The sequence below is a fragment of the Erythrolamprus reginae genome, chromosome 2 (assembly GCF_031021105.1).
Source record: "Erythrolamprus reginae isolate rEryReg1 chromosome 2, rEryReg1.hap1, whole genome shotgun sequence".
Lineage (NCBI taxonomy): Eukaryota > Metazoa > Chordata > Lepidosauria > Squamata > Dipsadidae > Erythrolamprus > Erythrolamprus reginae.
The window spans coordinates 168,342,290-168,363,535 of NC_091951.1; the positions used below are offsets into that span (position 1 = coordinate 168,342,290).

A 21,246-nucleotide genomic window follows, 5' to 3' on the forward strand; every position below is an offset into this window, starting at 1 on the left:
GCAAGAGTTTTCGTGAGTTTCACCACATTTTACAAGTTGGCCACGCCCACCCCATCACCTGACCAAATGGCGACCAAATGTTAGGAACAACCATCTATTAGACACACATCATATTATAGGGAGATATGCTTACCTAGAATACTTTTATACTTGTTTGGTGCTTTTAGACTATCAAAATATCACTTGGCAGGACAGAAACTATGTACTGTACTAAATAATGCAAACAATTAATGTTGAAGCTGATTATAAGTGAAAGCATTTGTCTCAGAGGTGGGTTCCACTTACCTTCGCCACCAGTTTGCATCTCGGGGATGAATCGGCATCTGTCAAGCAGCCTCAGCAGCATAGTTCCCTCTAAGCTGAGCAGTGAGCAATTGCTCACTTAAAAATCATCATCAACTCAGAGTTTTCCAAACCTGCCCAGAAGCCGAGAGGGAAAGAGTGAGAGGGAAGGAGAGAGGAAGAGAGAGAAACAGATAGAAAAAAGAGAGGAAGGAAAAGAGAAAGAAAAAGAATGGGAGTAAGGAAGAGAGAAAGAAAATCAAAATCTAGTTTGAAACTAGCTCAACTATTTAAGTGGCATTTTGATATTGATAGAGTTGCCCTATTATGAGCTCACTGTTATAGACACACAGTACAGTATTTTATTTTGAAATTCTCTGAGGCAAAACAGGGTGGGTTTTTTGTTTGTTTGTTTGTTTGTTTGTTTATTTATTTATTTATTCAATTATTTAATTATTTAATTATTATTTCTGTGCCTCCCAGTCCCGAAGGGACTGCCGCTCAGACACTATACTTTTCCGCCCACCCCAAAAAAAAAATTAGAGGGAACACTGCTCAGCAGCACAAAAAGTTCAGCAGGAGAATTCAATCCAGCAATGAGAGAACACTTTCCACCTCCTTTTGCAAAAGAAGAAGCAGAAGGAAGGAAACGGATCAGCATCACAACATTTGTTGTGAGCCGCCCTGAGTCTTCGGAGAGGGGTGGCATATAAATCTAATAAATTATTATTATTATTATTATTATTATTATTATTATTATTATTATTATTATAACTCAGGCATTTTGGGGTGACAATTCTCATAGTTAAAAAGCAAGGATATATTCTGTAAAGGTACAGGAGACTAGAAAATACAAGAAACAGCTTCATGTTGGGATTCTTTATCAAATGGGCAATTTCAGAATAGAGCTAGCTTTGATAATAAATGGAAATATCAAACTGCTGGTCTCTTATTAACCAGGGTTAATAGTATGGAAAGTTCTGTAAGTTTACACTGATTACTACTGGGTTCTCTGAACTTGCCCAAGATTTGGCTGAGTTCATAATTTGCCTTTCTCCCCATCGGGCCTGATCAAGGTGTTGACCTTGGATACTGTTTCTTGCCCGCCTGTTTGATCTGGTGCTTGTTGGCCTTGACGTCCACGATGAACACCAGAGTGTTGTCCTCAATTTTCTTCATGACCGACTCCGTGGTCAGTGGGAATTTGATGATGGCATAATGGTCAAGCTTGTTCCTTCGTGGGGTGCTCTTCCGGGGATATTTGGGCTGCCGCCGTAACCGCAGAGTCTTTGGTCTCTGGAAGGTGGGAGATGTCCGGATTTTCTTCTTGTGACTGTGCACCCTTTTTAAGATGGCTTTCTTAGCTTTAAGTCCTTTGGATTTTGCCTCCGTTTTTGCTGGGACAGCCTCCTTCTTCACCTTTGCCGCCATCTTGGCTGACAAAAATAATGAGACAATTGTCACCATGACTAATTCATTCTTATAGAAACATAGAAACATAGAAGACTGATGGCAGAAAAAGGCCTCATGGTCTATCTAGTTTGCCCTTATACTATTTCCTGTATTTTATCTTACAATGGATATATGTTTATCCCAGGCATGTTTAAATTCAGTTACTGTGGAAGTTTGTTCCAAGCATCTACTACTCTTTCAGTGAAATAATATTTTCTCACGTTGCTTTTGATCTTTCCCCCAACTATATAGAGTCTTCGGAGAGGGGCGGCATACAAATCTAAATAATAAATAAATAAATAAATAAATAAATAAAATCCTATTGCTTATAGATATCCTATTGCTTAATTTTCAACAGGAATTCCTGTCTAAAATGGGATTTAAATCTCCTTACTCCATCTAGCTGGGCTTGGGGTGAAAAGCAAGGTTTTATGTACCTTGCTGTACCTGTGCTTTTCAATTATTTTCCCCCAGAAGAAGTAAACATTTTGTGTGCCACCAACTCTCCAATCTGAACCCCAATGGAATTTTAGGGTTAATATTTATTATTTTACTTATTATAAGCTGCAAGCAAACTATTGGCTGGGGAAGGCTGCTTTACCCCCTTACCTGGGAGTAAGTCATGCTGAATTCAGTGGAGCCTGTTTTTGGTTAGGCAGGCACAGGCTACTGTGGTCACTGATTTGACCCACAAGTGCTGCCTCTACCGGGCACTCACAGCGAATGGTGTGGAAGGAGGCTTTAGGTTGCCGTTTGAAGCTTTCACCCAGCTGCAGATAATGCTCCTCCTTGTCCAGCAACAGGGTCACCATGCTGTTCATGGCTACCGGGCACCCGACAAGAACAAGAACCCACACAGCCACCCGGTCCCATGTGGCTGCTTTTTCTTCCGGGCTTGGAGCAGCGGGCAACTGGGAAAACACTCCCTGTCTGGGGGAATCGATCAAGGGGGATCACACATGTTTCTCAAGGTCACATAGGCTCCTTGGCATCGCTCTTCACCCCCCCACACACAGGGGGGCCCACCCCACTATTTGAGAAGCACTGCTGTAAGTAAATGTGTGTACTTACAAAGTTGCTGTAAATAAATGTGAGTGAATGAGTCACTGACTAGGTTTTCCCAATACATTAAAGTATGGAGAACTAGATTTCATAAGTTTTCTGGAACTATGGTATGTGATCAAAGATTTAAGGCCCAGTATGCTGCACGAACTCTGCCAATTGCAGTCTAATGAAATAATGAAATAAATTAGGATTTATCATAATGGATGTATCCAGTGAGTTACTACTTCCATTTGACTCAGTAAGGGGAAGATGAAAGAAGATTTCATAATAGGACTGCCTATTATAGGACTCTGGATAATATTACCAAGAATCAGTATTGCAATGGGCCTCATGATGTCTCCTCTTCTACCCTTTTCGATATGTATCGCAATTTTATTTTTTAATTTTAAAAAATGGACTGAAGGAAAGTTTTTAAATCATTGGAAAAGTTAAAAGGAAAGATGTAGACATTCTTACTTTTAAATAAAGTCAGTAATCTCCTTATATACAGTGAGCTATAACTACTTTTAGAATAGGATCAACAATTCCACGATAAGCATTCAGTAAACTGAAATTGTTGAGCATGGAATGAAGTGTTTGCAGCAAACATCATGAATAAATTTCACTGTGTGTTGATACTCTTCTCAAGATAAAGCAGCTTTCCAAAACACCCTGATTTGCATATTGACAAGAGTTAGTCAGGAACTGTGATTATTTCAAATGAAATAGCTTGTTTTGTTTTAGAATTTTAGGATGGGCAAATGTTAGATGAATGTAATTAAAGTTTTCCAATGCAAAATGAATTGTGTGTGAAAGAGGGTGTGATACAAATAGCAATAGCACTTAGATTTACAGTATACAGTGTTCCCTCATTTTTTGCGGGGGATGCGTTCCCAGACCGCCCGCGAAAATCGAATTTCCGCGAAGTAGAGATGCGGAAGTAAATACACTATTTTTGGCTATGAACAGTGTCACAAGCCTTCCCTTAGCACTTTGAACCCCTAAATTACAATTTCTCATTCCCTTAGCAACCATTTAGATTATTACTCACCATGTTTATTTATTAAAGTTTATTTTAAAAAAGATTTATTAAAGGCGGATGAAAGTTTGGCGATGACATATGACGTCATCGGGCAGGAAAAACCGTGGTATGGGGGGGGGAACCGCAAAGTATTTTTTAATTAATATTTTTGAAAAACCGTGGTATAGCCATTTCGCAAAGTTCGAACCCGCGAAAATCGAGGGAACACTGTATACAGCTTCATAGTGCTTTACAGCCCTCTCTAAGCAGCTTATAGAGTCAGTAGATTCTTCCCAACAATCTGAGCCCTCATTTTACCAACTTTGGAAGTATGGATGGCTGAGTCAACCTTGGACCAGTGAGAATCAAACTCCTGGCAATGAACTCAGTTAGCGTGCAGCGCTGCATTCTGTAAGTAAATAAATAACAATTTGTAGAAGCACATTACTGGTTTGTCACTAGTGCAGTGATGGCGAACCTTTTTAAACTCCGGTGCCAAAAGGGTACGTGTGTGTGCGATAGTGCATACATGCCCACACCCATAATGCAATGCCTTCCCTTGTGTATGCACACAACCCCCCCCCCCCAACTTGTCCCCCCTCCCCCCCGTCCATGTGCACAGGCCTCACTGAAGCCTCTAGAGTTCAGGTAGGCCCATCGGGCCATTTTTCGCCATCCCCAGGATTCAGCCTGGGAACAGCAAAAACAACCCAACTGGAAGTTCATTTCCAAACTTCTGATTGGCCTATTCCATCATTTTTCACCATCCCCAGGATTCAGGAGGCTTTCCTGAAGCCTGGGGAGAACACAAACAGCCAAAAAGTAGGCCCAAAACCAGCATGTGCGCAGGAGCTGACATAGGGCGATGCCTTGTCTCATGCCCTCAAATATGGCTCTGTGTGCCACTTGTGGAATATGTGCCATAGATACACCATCAATGCACGAGTAGATGAAGCTGGTCTCACTAATTCAAGGAAATAATTCCTGTAGCATAGTCTGCAATGTCTATTTATATTGCTAGGACCTTGGTGGACAGCAGTTACTTAATAATGACATTAATTCACTCTGTAAATTTCATTCATACAATGATTTATTGGTAATATGGGGCTCGGAATCTTGTAGATTAATATAAATATAATGGCCAGTTAGCTATGAGGGAGGTTAATAATGGTTAGAAGATATAATCATATATAACAGGTATGTCCATCTCATGACCCATGGGCTTCATGGAGCCCTGGACAGCTAATAAAGCAGCCCCACAAGATAATAATAAATACAAAAATATACAGGAACTTTGTTAGTTATATACAGTACTGTACATTAACTATATTATATATTTTACACGTCGCCCAGAATAACGCCTCTTTATTCAATGCAACCAAAGCAAGCTAAAAGGTTGAACAGCCATGATATATATAGTAAGAATACAAAAATATTGAAGCAAATGGGCAGGACCTAGTAGTCCAATAAGCACCCAACATGCTGAGTAGACATAGAAGAAAAATACCTAGGAGGAGGAACAAATAGAATATAGTGTTGCATATAGTGTAGTTACCAATTTATTACTAATAGCAATGTTGTTCTACTTTGAGAACATTTGAAATGTTGATGAATTTAAATATTTGGGGACACTGATATTTTTCTGTCATGAGAAAATATAGTATTTTATTTTTCAAAGACTTTGATTTTGGGAGATGGATGTTTCCTGCAGAAGCCAATTTTGATAGAAAAATGCATGGATCAAATAAAGAAAGTGATAGAGCAAATGTCTATCTGTATGAAACTTGGCATAGTTGTATTTCAGTTGTCAATTTTATGAAGGGCATTCCTCAGTAGTAAAATATTTACTGAAGATTTTTATGCTTGGCTTGTGAAAGACTAATGAAAAGAATTTTTGAAAATGTTCCATCTGCTAAAACAACAAAAAGAATCTGTCATTTATTCATATTGATTTATAACAGCTTTTAGAGAATGCTATTATATAAACCCTTGGTACAGGGCAAGAATTATACTTCATTTGTATCATATGCAATATCATAGCATTTGACCAGAATTGCATTCGAATTGCAAATATTTTAGATTGTGCCGATTCGAGGACATGGTATAAAGAAGATTTTGATACTCAGAGCAGTGATTACTTTATAGTATTGCCAGTTTGTTTGGTTTATTACAATGCCAGACTTGAGAGCAATATCAAGGAACAGATAAAATAAATGTTTGTTGTATTGGCTGTTTCCATGATGTCTTGAATTTAATGGGAACAGTAATCTAAGTGCAAATGGAAAGCACCAACTTGAGGAAAACTGGATTCAGTCTGGCTCACAGTTGTCAGAATATTACTAACAGTCTTTTTACAGTCTGTTAGTGATGGAACCTAGAATTTTATTCAGATCAAAATTCAATCTCAGATGCAGATAAGAAAAAACAGGGCTACGTATAAATAAAATAACAACAACAACAATAATAATAATTAATAATAATAAAAATTTGGAACCTGTGCCACAACTACCACCTACCAGTGGTAAAGAATTGGTGGGATCATAAACCCGAGAAAGTAGTTGAAAACAAACATGCCAAAAGACTTTATTCGAACTGACAGGGTTTTGGAACACAACACACCAGACCTCATGATTGTGGAAAAGAAGGGGGTGTGGATCATTAATGCCATCATACTAGATGACAGTCGAATTGATGAAAAACAAGAAAAACGTGGCCATTATCAGGATCTTAAAATTGAACTACTGTACACCAATTCTGGCATAAACCAGTACAGGTGGTCCCAGTATTTATTGGCACACTGGGTGCTGTCCCAAAAGACCTCAGCCGGCATTTGAAAACAATAAACATTGACAAAATCACAATCTGTCAGTTGCAAAAGGCCACCATACTTGGATCTGCACGCATCATATGAAAATACATGTTTGGGAAGTGTTCGACTTGTGATATTGTGATACGAAATCCAGGATATAAATCTCATTTGCTATGTATTACTGGGTTTTTGTGAAATAATAATAATGATAATGATAATAATAAAAGATAAGGACTTGCAGCATAACACCTCAGGCATAACAATTGTCAATAAAAAAGACCAAAAAATAGTCTGGATAGTGGAAATGGCCAAACCTAAAGACAGCAAATTAGAAAAGAAAGAACTGAGGAAAAAATCATAGTACAAAGACCTGCATGTAAAACAACAACAACAACTATGGGGAAAGAAAGCAAAGCTAGTATGAACAGTGATGGCACCTTGGATGTAATCCCAAAACAATTTGAACATTACTTAAATATCATCAGCATTCACAAAATTTACTTGGAACACCAAACAACATTTCCCAGATTGTTGGGAAGGACTCAATAGGTGGATGAAGGTGCCAAATCCAGTCTAAACATCTTGCTGACTGTGCAATTAGCCATAATAATAGCAATAGCACTTAGACTTATATACTGCTTCATATTACTTTACAGCCCTCTAAGTTGTTTACAGAGTCAGCATATTGCCCCCAACAATCTGGGTTCTCATTTATCAAGGTGTGCTACAAAAAGATAACAAATCAATCCATAAAAACAATTTCAATTAGAGTAAACAGATATTAACATAGAGCAACCAATATCACAATAAATTTAAAACAACATCCTGGGGATAGAATTGAATGAATATCTGTCTAGCGTAAACAGTTATTACCTAGAACATCAGATAAATAAAAGAAGTACGGAACAACCAGACCCTTCATTAACACATTAATGAAATAAAATGTATTTCAATGCCTTTTAAAGACCATCACATTTCTACAGAGGGAAGTGTGGTAGAATGTAGTCTGGAGTCCCAGGCTCTTTCCTGGAAGACAAAATGACAATACAACTTGGAATATCTGGGGTAAATAGGAAGAAGGCAAGAACATACCTTCCCTTGCAATTCACAGAGGATATCTATAGTTATGCATCTAATTGCTTTAATCTGGCAAGATTCTGTCTGTAAGTGAACAACAATACAGGGAACTACTCAGTAGTATCTGCATGTGTTTTGCTTGGTTCTTTGGGCCTGACATTAAGATGTTGGGGCCAGGTTCTAAAGTCTAAAATCCTGGATAACAGAAACCTGGAATGAGAAACCAAAATAAAACTCTATTCAGATGAACATAAGGAGTAGACAGGATTGTAGAAAGAAATAAGGGTGGAGGTCAAAGGCTGTGACAGGCAGTGTTCCCTCTAATTTTTTTTCGGGGTGAGCGGAAAAGTATAGTGTCTGAGCGGCAGTCCCTTTGGCACTGGGCGGCATATAAGTATAAATAAATTAAGTAAGTAAGTAAGTAAGTAAGTAAGTAAGTAAGTGTGGGCGTGCGCTATCACACATGAGCAAGTTCTTGCATCCATAATTCTATCCTTTCTATGTCTTCCTCCCTCTTTCCTTTCTATCTCTCCCTCCCTCTTTCCTCCCTCCCTCTTTCCTTTCTCCCTCTTTCCTTTCTATCTCTCCCTCCCTCTTTCCTTTCTATCTTTCTCTCCCCCTGCCTTTCTCCAAGCCCTTCCTTTTCCCTCTCCCTAACTACCCCCTTCTCCCTCCTTTCTATCTCTCCCTCCCCCTTTCTCTCTCCCTTCCTTCATCTTTCATTCCCTCTCTCTCTCCATCCCTCTTCCTTTCTCTCTTCCTTCCTTCCTTCCTCTCTTTTTTGCTCTTTCTCTCTCCCTCCTTCCCTCCCTCTATGTCTTTCCCTCCCCCTCCTTCCCCCCTCTCTTTCTCTCTCTCTTGCTTTCTTTCACTGTCTTTCTCTCTTGCTTTCTTTCTCGCTTTCTTTCTCATTCTCTCTCCCCTCCTTTCTCTCTCTCTCTTGGAGAGAGAGTGGAGGACGCCGTTGTCTTCACCTCTGCCCGGCGGCTCTGCAGCAAAGAGGAAGCAGCCGCGCACCGCCTCCCGGGAGCCCGGCTGACTTTTGGGGCCGTTTTGTTTTCGGCCGGGCGGAGGCGGCGCGTGGAGGCGAAGACACGGCGCCCAGCCAAGCTCCGCCTCCCGGGTGCCCAGCCGACTTTTGGAGCCATTTTGTTTTCAGCTGGGCTCCCGGGAGGCGGAGCGTGGCCAGGCACCATGTCTTCACCTCCGCCTGGCTGAAAACAAAACGGCTCCAAAAGTCGGCCGGGCTCCTGGGAGGCGGTGCGCGGCTGCTTCCTCTTTGCTGCAGAGCCGCCGGGCAGAGGTGAAGACAACGGCGTCCTCCACTCTCTCTCCAAGAGAGAGAGAGAAAGGAGGGGAGAGAGAATGAGAAAGAAAGCGAGAAAGAAAGCAAGAGAGAAAGACAGTGAAAGAAAGCAAGAGAGAGAGAAAGAGAGGGGGGAAGGAGGGGGAGGTAAAGACATAGAGGGGGCACCATGTCTTCGCCTCCGCCTGGCTGAAAACAAAACGGGCTCCTGGGAGGCAGAGTGTGGCCGGGCGCCCTGTCTTCGCCTCCGTGCGGCTCTGCAGCGAAGAGGAAGTAGCCGCGCACCGCCTTCCGGGAGCCCGGCCAACTTTTGGAGCCGTTTTGTTTTCGGCCGGACGGAGGCGGCGCGCGGAGGCGAAGACATGGCGCCCGGCCACGCTCCGCCTCCCGGTATCCCAGCCGACTTTTGGAGCCGTTTTGTTTTCAGCTGGGCTCCTGGGAGGTGGAGCGTGGCCGGACGCCGTGTTGCAGTGGAGGAGAGAGGCGGCCGGGCGGCCAGGTGTTCGGGGGACAGCCGGCGCGCGCTCCCCAAATCTCCCTGCCAGCCCACCCGCCCGGAACATTCAAAATAAGAAAACCCTTCGCTCTTACTTTGAATGTTCCGGGCGGGCGCGCAGGCAGGGAGATGGAAAGAGCACGCGCCCGCCAGCCTCCAGAGAACACCTGCCCCGTCTCTCTTGCAGTGGAGCAGAAAGAGAGGCTGGGTGGGTGGGGGGCAGGGCCGAGAGGCCAGGAGCGCGAGGGGGCCGGAGGCACCATGGAGAGGCAGGTGTGGCCGCGGCTCCCTTCTACTGCCCGCGCCTCCCCGCCCCCCCCGCTCCCCCGGCGGTCTGGCAGGGGGATGGGGAGTGCGCGGCCGAGGAAAAGGGTGCGTGCGGAGGTATTTTGGAACGCGTGCGCGCTCACGTGCGCAGCTTACAGGGAACGGTGGTGACAGGAGGACTCTGTAAATATAAAGTTTAAAGAGGATATCAAGAAGTTGGCAGATGAAAATAATAAGAAAGACAAATTGAAACATTTTTTAAAAACCAAGTTTCCTTGTTTGTTTATAGTATGTATAATCTTCCCCTTTCTTGTGAATTCTGGATAATGTGTAACCACAGAAAACAGTAAAATTCAACAGGAGAAATCTTCAATAATTATGGTGAGCATCATCCTTCAGTCAACTGTGGAATACAGTATGTAAGATTGGGATTTTTTTGTTCTCCTTTACTCCAGCCTACAGCGTTTTCTATTTTTCCTATAGTTCTTTTGAAATTGCTCTAGTTTTCCCAGCCTCCCTTTTGGTTCTGAGTCAGGTGTACGATGCCTCTTAAGATCATCACGTTGTTTTGATCAGATAAGAGGTCACTTGCCACTGATTCTGTATTTCGATGTCACTCCTATTCCCCAACTGAGAATGTTTGTAATTAGACTAAGCTTTTCCATCACATTTATCTGTGGAAAGGGGATTCATAACAAGGTAAAGGATTGGGATGTGATTTTCCATTTTTTAATAAGCACGACGACACCATCACATTTGGGAATACCAGCCGCAAGAAAAGAGCCTATTTGAAATGCAGTCGAGTTATTAACACAGCAAGAATGGAAGCTGATTGATATAACTCCAAATGCTTGCAATTATCTTCCCTGACATCTACTTACTAACAAATTTTCATAATTATGTTACCAGCATTTGCAGAATGCATTGATCAGCCCGTTAAGCTCTCTGAATGAGCTCACAGGAAAGTGTGGAGTTTAGGATGAAGAAGAAGCAAGTCCATTTCAATGACTTACAAAGCTGGCTTGCTTCAATACACATTTTAGGATCCGGCTGTATTATATTTAACTGAAAATGGAAAAGAAAGGTTGATTATCTCTTCCTCTTAGCCTTGCAGGAGCAGGAGGAGTAGGAGAGCACATGTTTCAAGGCTTTTTCATAAAACATAAATCAACATTTGTCGTTGCACACAGATGCAGTTAAAAGCCTCTTTCCAGTAAAAAGCCCTGTCTCAGGTACCGCTAAGACTTTAAAATAGAGCATATGCCAACCAGCAACATGTGGCCAGGCATCTGGATAAGTATTCCAACATTGCAGAATGTCAAGCAATAATTAGTTGATGCAACTTCTTCCCTTCTGTGTATTTTTCCTTCTGGAAATATCATTTCGTAATTCACAGAGCAACTTCCTCTTTTCAGTGGCTCAAAACCAGATGTGCAATCTCCTCCAGGTAGTTCTCTCCCCCTCCCCAATTTCCTCTTCCTCCAACCTCTATTTTCCCCTTGTTTCTCCATAAAGCAAATCTATAATGTATCAATCTCCACCAAGTACATCCGGTCAATAACTTCAGTGGGCATATCATGCGTATGACAACCTTCAACACCTCCTTACAGAATGTCACAAAACTGACATTTCATGTCGACATTTAAATTAAAGCCTCCTTGAAGGAATGAGGAGGGAAAGGATGGTCTACTTCTGTCAGGATTCAAGGAGGAGAAGCTCAGATCAAAAGAAACCCATTTATCAGCTGAAAATGTGCAAATTATAACAGGAAATTGCCTGAGAAAGATTGGAAACAAGGATTTGAGAAAATTGGACACTGAAAACTAGGTACCTAGTTATCATTATTATTGCTAAATTTATTGTTACTTGCTTCAAAAGACTGGCTGGCTGTATTATGGACTGGCCTGTTTTGTTTAGCTTGCTTTGAAATTGCTAAGGAGACCAGGAATTACTTCTCTCAATGCCTATGGTACAATAAAGATTGTCACCAAACCAAAATGTTTGTTTTTTCTTATGCATCTCTGACTCTTCCCAACCCCATACGTGGCCACATAAACAAAGACATGAAATAATAAGGCGATATTAGAGAGATACAAAGTTCTTAGAGAAAGGTCCATTTTCTCAAGACAATGGAGAACTAATCCCCTGGTAGATAATGAAATACTGCTCTTGACAAAACATTTCATCTATCTATCTATCTATCTATCTATCTATCTATCTATCTATCTATCTATTTTATTAGTTGAAAGGGACCCTGCAGATCATCAAGTCCAACCCCCTGCTCAAGCAGGAAATCCTACACTTCCCCAGTCAGATGGCAGTCCAATCTCCTCTTGAAAATGTTCAGAGTTGGGGCGTTCACAACCTCTGTTGGCAGATCATTCCACTGGTTGATCGCTCTGACTGTTAGGAAGTTCTTCCTTATTTCCAGGTGGAATCTCTCCTTGTTCAGCTTCCATCCGTTGTTCCTTGTTTGGCCCTGTGGTGCCCTGGAAAATAGTGTGACCCCTTCATCTCTATGGAAACACCTCAATTTTACTTTATCCAATCCCCTTTTAGTTAAGTGAGTCATTGTGTGGATTTAAGAGTTGACACAACACGCAGTTTAATTGTTTATGGCACAGCTGTTAAGTACATCGAGAATTCAAACCTATGCAATTTACCTTGACCGTAAGGGGGATTTTCTTCTGAAAAGACAAAAACAGGACTGCCTGCTAATATAAACCAATTCTGCATATGTTCTAATCTAAATGCGTGTGGAGATCCTATCAACTAGTTTTAAAGAGTGAAAAAGCAAGTTGGCTCTTTCATGAAAAATGTAGGCACAAAACCCTCCATTTCTTGTTCCTGGGACAAACAAATAAATATTGCTCTTCACTAGGTAAGTGTTCCTAGATGGCAGAACGTCATTGAAACACAATATGGTAGGGCACTTGTTTCCACTTAATCAACTGTAAAAAGACCGATTCCAGCTTGCATTATTAGGAAAGGAATGAAAAGATATTGTGTGGGTGTTGTTCTGTTCAAGAAAAACCTTAAGTATGTCAGTCACATGGGCCCTAGACCAGGGATGGTGAACCTATGCCATAGGTGGCACGCGAGCCATATCTGCTGGCACGTGAGCTTTGCCCTAGCTCAGCTCCAACAGGCATGTGTGCGCCGGCCAGCTGATTTTTGGCTTGCACAGAGGCTCTGGGAGGGCATTTTTGGCTTCCAGACAGCCTCCAAGAGGATGGGGGAGGGTGTTTTTACCCTCCACTGGCTCCAGGGAAGCCTTTGGAGCCTGGGGAGGGTGAAACACGAGGCTACTGGGCCCACCAGAAGTTGGGAAGACAGTCTGTTTCTTTCCTACAGAGGGGCTCTGGGGGGGTGGGGGAAGCTGTTTTTGCCCTCCCCAGGCATTGAATTATGGGTTTGGGCACTCGCGCCTGTGCAATAGCATATGCCCACGTTCTTTTGGCACCCGAGGAAAAAGTGGTTTGCCAGCACTGCCCTATACCATGGCAGAAGTCTGAAAGTTTAATACTATATAGATAACACTTTAAAAAACAACAACACCCCAATTAAAAGAAGCAGAAAATAAAACAAAAGTGTGTACTTTAAGTTTCCCGAGTGTTCATATATTCGAAGGGAAGGAACATTATGAAGAACTTATTTATTTTATTTATTCGATTTTTATGCCACCCTTCTTAGACTCAGGGTGGCTTACAACATGTTAGCAATAGCACTTTTTAACAAGCCAGCATATTGCCCCCCACAATCCAGGTCCTCATTTTACCCACCTTGGAAGGATGGAAGGCTGAGTCAACCTTGAGCCGATGGTGAGATTTGAACCGCTGACCTACAGATCTACAGTCAGTTTCAGTGGCCTGCAGTACAGCACTCTACCTGCTGCGCCACCCTGGCTCTTATGTGCCAGATACACCATTAATTCAAAAAATATACAGAAATCCCAACATTTCAAACATTATACAATGACATTGAAAGCTATATTGGTTTAGCAAGTAAAGGCACAGAGCTAGAAACCCTGCAGCCATGAGTTCTAGTCTTGCTTTTGGACAAAGACAATGAGTTGGGGCATATTTGCATTAACAGAGTTTGTTCTCCTTCCTTAACAGGTCTTCCAAAATATTATATACGGTAGCACTTGTTGAATGCAGGGGAGAATTCAAATACTTCGGAAATCTTGGTTCTTTTGACAATTCCAGGAAATTACTCTCCTACATTGATTTTATTATTATTATTATTATTATTATTATTATTATTATTGTTTGGATTTGTATGCCGCCCCTCTCTGTAGACTCGGGGCGGCTAACAACAATGATAAAAACAGATGTTTTCTTCTTTTGCAGGGATATACAAGGGACACTGTTTTCGAATCAACCATTTCCCTGAAGACAATGACTATGATCATGATAGCTCTGAATATCTTCTCCGTAAGTAAAAAAAACAACCCCCCCCCCCCCAAATCTATCTAAATAGTTATTCGTGCTTGGAAAAGGATTTCTGTATGGTTTGTTTCTTTTTAGAAAAACTGAATATAATGCTTGGACTTGCATGCATGAATGTAATACCATTGTATCAACACCACCAGAAATTTTGACTTTATCATTTTGTCACTTTAATTAACAAGATTTGAATACATTGTTGAAAAATCCACTGGTATATCTGTACCAAAGACAAATAGTCCATAAAATATAAGCAGCTTGTGAAGGCTTCTCTGCAGCCTTGGGTTCTCTACCTATTTGGCTGCCAAATTTCTGTGGCTGGGTCCATTTGTTCTGGTTTTGGCAGAATCTCGTATGAAGTACCATAAAAGAAGTAACCGCAGTGCCTCAGTGTAATACTCTACAATGAGAGAGGGTATAAATATGGCTATTTAGCACCACTGTGGTTTCCACTTGCTTCCTTTGTTTTGCAATAGGCATTACACCATTTCAGGTTTCTGCTGCTAGATTCCACAGTACATTTTATGTTCCTAAATGTTTATATTCCAAGATCCCTCTGAGAATAAAGTAACAGTCCTTTTTTTTTTTTTTTTGCAAATCTTTTTATTGTTTTATAGATACATATATCACAATTTGTTTATACAGTTTACAGGTCTTATCCAACTTTTTTACCGGTTACAGTTGTTATATGGATAGTATTAACTTAATACTATGCAATGCAAAACAGGGTAAAAACATTCAAATGGTATTTTCATTTTTTTTTTTTAAGGTTTGTACTGCTATTTTGTATAAGGTAATACAAATCTTTTCCTTTGAATCCACTCGTGCTAATTGTTCCACATGCTTTTAGTTTCGTTGATTCTGTTTCCCTTAAGTAGGTTTGTCAATTTATCCATTTCTGCACATGTATATATTTTTTCTATTATTAAATTTATATTGGGGGTCTGTTTGTTCTTCCATGTTTGCGCAATTGCAATTCTTGTAGCTGTATTTATGTGAGTCACTAAAAAAGGGGTTTGTTTCGAGTAACTATTTTACAGGTGGTATCTACCACCGGCAAGACTTGCCAAAATTTACCCCAGCACTACAAAATGTATGTTGGAAATGCAATAAAGAAAAAGGAACTTTCTTCCATATGTGGTGGTCCTGCCCTAAAATCCAAAAAATTTGGGAAACAATTTACAAATGGTTAAAGGAAATCACGAAGGAGGAAATAGAGTACTCACCGGAGGGGATGCTACTCGGAATTTGGAAAAAATCTTACTCGAAACAGTCCTTGTTATTAAATGATTTCCCACTTATTAAAAAATTGCCCCAACTTGTCAAAGAAGATTTTGATACTCTGAGCAGTGGAACAGTTGCTACAACCTTCTTCCAGCTTTCTTCCATCCAAGAAAGTTTGCAGGGCTTTCAAAAGAGATTATTCCCAGGCATTGTGTGAAGGTAGATCCAACTTCAGTTCTCAGAGACAGGATATGAAAGTAAGAAGTCATGGAAGCTGATTTTAAAGAGAGGCTGTGCTGTACTCCAGTGTTTTTCAACCAGTGTGCTACGGCACACTAGTGTGCCGTGAGACATGGTCAGGTGTGCCGCGAAGCTCAGAGAGAGAAAGAAAGCAAGAGAGAGAAAGAGCGAGAGAGAAAGAGAACAAGAGAGAGAGAGAAAGCAAGAGAGAGAGAAAGAGAGAAAGAAAGCAATAGAGAGAGAAAGAGAGGGAGGGAAGGAGAGAGAGGGAAAGACATAGAGGGGAGGTAGGGAGGGAGAGAGAAAGAGAGCAAAAAAGAGGAAGGAAGGAAGAAAGAAAGAGGGATGGAGAGAGAAAGAAGGAAGGGAGAGAAAGAGGGAGGGAGAGAGAAATAGAGCAAAAGGGAGGAAGAGAGAGAGAGATTTTTTTTGTCCAAACTTTTTTTAGCCCCCCCCCCCCCCCGCTCAATGTGCCCCAGGGTTTCGTAAATGTAAAAAATGTGCCGCAGCTCAAAAAAGGTTGAAAATCACTGCCGTACTCAAGAAAAGATAGAGAGGGTGATAAGTGAATTTAATCAACTGCTTTGAGCAGACAAGTCATGACTATACATATTTAAATCATACAGTATTTTTCACTGATCCACTGAGTTTGGGGCAAATCTCCAAAATCCCACCACCATTTATTCTTGGACATGTTTGTTCCTTATCTTTCAGTCTTGTACACATTTCTCCCCGAGTAATAATCATGTATTGCTTCTTCTGCTTATTTTTTTAATTGTATTCTGATTTGCCCTCAAAAAGATATGCATGGCATCAATTTCATGTTATCTTAGTGAGCCTCCTTTGTTTCTCCCGAATTTATCCACGTTTGCATACTTCCATTGACTGTTTTCCTCTCCTATGTTTCCACCTAATCTTCTCTGTCAGCTTTGTTGCTCAACCATGATCTACTGTATTCTGTATTCTGTTTCCAGTCTCTGTTTAAAAGCCTCTCTCATTAGCCAGCTGATTTTTCAGTTCAGTTTTCTAAACACTGGCCAACCTCTCAGAAAAATTAGAAAATCACCAATTTTTTTCTGCCTAGGGAAGAAGAGATAGGAATTGCGGATGATAGCTAAACCTATGTTTCTATGATAGCTAAACCTATCTTTTTAGCTTTCTCTTATTGGAAGAGTTACAGCTACTTGAAAAGCTTCATGCATTAATGCTGCTGAAAACACATATTATAAAACTGCTACAAATCAAGGTTATATATCTACTCTATAAATGGTAGAAGTGTAGAATTTGTCTTTTAATATTCACTTGTAATAATAAGATGCCAAATAACGACAGCTGGGATGTCAACTGCTAGCATTCCTGGGGCGGGAGGTTTTGGCAATGTCCTTTTCCACTCATGTATGGACAGCTATAATGCATTCCACATGTGCTTGCCCTTGAAGACCATTTAGAAGCCTCCATTGGTGCAGAAGTACATGCTTACATGCTAACTGGATCTACTAGCTATAGCCATATAACATTGGTACTGTAGGAACTGCATTATCTTTCCCAACTATTTTTAAGCACAGAGCAGAATGCTAGTAATAGTTTAGAAAGAGTTACAAGGCTTAGAATCTGGTTTTCTCCATAAACTGTAGAGGGCATTGGAATCATCTAGAACATGTCATCAAATTTGATCGCATCACTTGACATTTTTTTCCTTTGTGGGCGTGGTCTGTGTGTGACTTATCAGGCCCATGGGCCGCCAGGCCTGGTCTAGAAGGAGAGAAAGAAGAGCTGCTACAAAGGCAACAGTCATTATGATAAGGCAATCTTGAGCTCGTTCCAAGAAACTAATTAGAGAGATATAGGCCCTTCCCTAATTTATGCAAAGATAAGGGATGAGGGGGTGCAGCACTTTCAGACTTGCAAGATTCTGTTACTACAGATGTGAAAATGGAAAGTATTCATGGCCGATATGGCATTAAGTTTCTTAATTTGGTCTACCATGGAGGATTTACACAAACAGAATCTACCCACCCATCCCAAGGCATATCTGCAGGAGTATCACTCCATCTCTCCAGGGGTGGGATTCAGCCGATTCGAACCGGATGCTAATTTTACATCTGTTTCACTGAACTGATAGTTGCAGGGACTGGCTGGCCCAGCCCAATCTGCCCTGCCCCTTCCAGAGTCTTCATGCAGTCCGTTTTGGATGCCAGATAAGTGCATGGCCCACACGGAGGCTCTGGGAAGGCAAAAAATGGGCCTTCTGGAATGGGCCTGTTTCCAGCCTCTGGGGAGACCATTTTTGCTCTCCTGGAGGCTCAAGGAAAGCCTCTGGAACCTGGAGAGGGTGAAAATGCCCTCTCCTCCATGGTGCAGGAGGTCAAATAGGCCACACCCACCATGGCCACACCCACCCAGCAACCAGGCAGGTTGCTAAAATTTTTGAATCCCATCCCTGGCTGTAATTTATTGGGTATTCTGATAGATTGTTTTAAATTACAGATGTTATAAGTCATAGTACCAAGGATGTTATTTTTATACATATTGTTTATTTGGGAGATGTCTTTTATTTTTTGTTTTGGTTTTTTGCCATTAGCTATGTAGTGAGGAAGTCTGACATAACATTAAAGCCATTTTAAATCAATAAAATAAAGCAACTAGACAAAAATTTAAATGTACAGGCAGTGACATGAAAATAATGTATTCTGTCACAGTATTTAGAACAATAACGTTCTAAGATACAAAGCACACGGTTCAGTAGTCAGTTCAGCCGTAGGCCACTGATCTAATACAGTGACTATAGAAGGGCTGACAGCAACATGCTGCCTTGATTTTCAAATTATCCAGCAATTTTCAGGATTCAGGTTTCTGGAAAATGAGGGAATTGTCATTCAACATTTTTTAATAAACCAGAATCCCTTCTCACAGACAAATTAAAATAAATCTCTATGCTACCCAGCCAGTAAAGGAAACATGAATAAGAAATGGTTCTGCTATGTGCAACTAGCTCTTTTGGTATGTCCTATGTCAAATTATTTAGCAGGAATCCTCACACTAAAACATACCTGTTAGACAATGATAGGATAATTGGTTCTCATTTTTAAGCTTAGACAAATTAGAAGTTTGTTTCCTCAGTAAAAAGAAGACATTTTTAAATAATTAAATTTTCTGGTATTATTCTTTGTGAAAAGACCAGAGTGGATTAGTTTCTTCATTTTTTTAAGATGCAAAGACTTGAATGCCAAGATTTAATTAGTCTTGCATGAGATTAAAAAATTGTCAGTTTAGTTTCTTTGGTGAATACTTTTTTTTAAATTCTCTGAAAGATCAAAAATACTTACATATTAACCGAACAACCTTCCTCAGCTTAGTTCCCATCCAGGATTATGGCTACAAAACTCACAAAACTTCCAGCTAGCATGGCGAATGGGTATGGGAATTAGTATCTCAGTTGTAGCAACATATACATTTAATAATGAAATATCCAGAGATTGCCTACTTGAGGCAACGACACCAAGGAATTATAATAAACATGAGACCATTTAACCAAAGGAGACTTTCCTGAATGGCTGAAATAGACAACAATGGTAATAAAGCCTTTAGTTACTTTTTTCATGAGAAGTCTTTTTCCTCTTTCTCCGTATTAAACAATACTGTATTATTATTGTTTAATGTGTATGGGCATTATAAGCTCTAATGTTATTGGAGTTTATTATTCATATAGTAGTTCTTGTTCTTAGTGAAAGTCAATCCACAATTATTTCGTAAAGGAGGCTTTAGTTCCTTCTTTCCTATTGTCCATTGTTCCTCTCTCATTCTTTTATTTAATGAGGTTTCTATAAAAGAAAAAAATGCTAGGTATTAATATTATGATACACACAACAATGTGAGATCATAGCTTCCAGAAGCTAAAGTGCTCTGGGGTTTTAGAATTCAGACAGACAAGCACCTGCCATATAACACCCCAGATTTGACAACTGTAGATAAGAAAGACAAAAAATGTCTGGATAATGGATATGATAGTAGCTGAAGACAGGAGAATAGAAGTGAAAGAACTGGGGGGAAAGCACAAATTACAAAGACCTGCAAATAGAAATAAAATGACTGTGGCAAAATAAAGGAAAGGTAGTACCAGTAGGAATAGGCACCTGGAGTGCAATCCCAAAACAACTGGAGCACCATTTGAACAACATTGGCATTGAAAAATTCATCACCAGTCAATTGCAAAAGGCAGCTTTATTCAGAATAGCTTACATCCTGTGACAATATCTCTAATACTATCAAACATCAACATTTGCCTATCCCAAATCCTTGGAAAGGATTCAAATAAAAAGGCCAAATTCAGTCTGAACATCTGTCTGACTGCAATGATTCATAATAATGAAATGTGGATGATAGATATGGCAATACCAGGAGATAGTGGAATGCAAGATGAAGAATTGGAGAAGATCACAGAGTATCAAGATCTGAAAACTGAAATTGAAAATGGCCCCAAAGGGCATTAGCACATTGGGTGCTATATCAAAAAATCTTAGATGACACTTAGAAAGTGTGTGCATTGACAATTGTCTGTCAATTACAAATGGCTAACCTACTTAGATCTAGACATATACTATGTCAATACAATAAAATACCCTGGGTTCTTGTGAAGAATGCACATGAAGGCCAGCTAAATTACTGACAATTGTAGTTTCAGATTTCTTTTCTTTGTTATAGCCATCCAACTCCAATGGATTCTGACCAGCATAAAGAACCCAAAAAAGAAATAAATTAAATTAAAAAACCAGACAGACAGCCCAGTCTAAAACAATCATAACAGCAAAAGGAAATCACAACTGTGCTCCCAAAATACATTATATCCAGACCTCTAGGATAAAAATCAGATTTTAAGAGCTTTCTTGGGCCTCAGGAAAGAAAGTAGTAGAAATGTTCACAGGAGCATAAATATAACATATCCTGCTTTCCAGCAAAGAGTTTGCTGTGTAGCATCATCAGTAAGAATGTAAGATACTCCATGTCTTTCTCTGCCCAGAACTTCAGCTAACATGGAAGCCACTTGTTGTCATGCTAAAATATTCATTTAACTGTGATATGATTTCTGAGGTTGCCTGAGCAGTTGAACAGATGCTGGACATCCAGAACAGTGAGAGCAATTTATCCTTTTCACTACAGCAGGTGCAACTTTGCTGAAACCAATCTTCATGCACGTATGATGTTGTCTGAAAATATTCAGCACCCAAAAATGTCTTAGCTTGCGTGACTCAGTTGATAGCGAGTCTTGGTCGCTAATCTTCCCTTTTTCCTAGAGCCTGGAAGGAAACCAAGCGGAATGAACAGCTGCCACATTCTACCACTCTTGCATAATGAATAGCAATGCTTCATGGGGACTTTTATTGGAGCATGATCGGCTTCATTTCTAGACATGTAGAGCACAACCTATATTATGTGACAGTTTTCAAGAGGAAGTTTACATTCTCACACTTCTCTGTCTAGGATAATCAGAGTTGAGCATGCAATTCTAGAAAATTAACATTCATTTGCAGGGAAGGAAGAAAAAACAAGTCCTTGTTATTAAAGCAGAAGCACTGTTCCCTG

General features: G+C 40.4%; 1 protein-coding gene and 1 pseudogene across 1 annotated transcript in view; one reads left to right on the forward strand and one right to left on the reverse strand.

Annotated features, from left to right (window-relative positions):
* The window catches only part of CACNG4 (calcium voltage-gated channel auxiliary subunit gamma 4), a 110,927-nt gene that overhangs the window by 77,880 nt on the left and 11,801 nt on the right, over window positions 1-21,246 (forward strand). The window contains exon 2 of the mRNA XM_070735982.1: window positions 14,107-14,190. Coding sequence (XP_070592083.1) covers window positions 14,107-14,190 — 84 coding nt within the window. The remainder of the gene's footprint in view (window positions 1-14,106; window positions 14,191-21,246) is intronic.
* Window positions 1,322-1,713, reverse strand: LOC139163244 (large ribosomal subunit protein uL23-like; annotated as a pseudogene).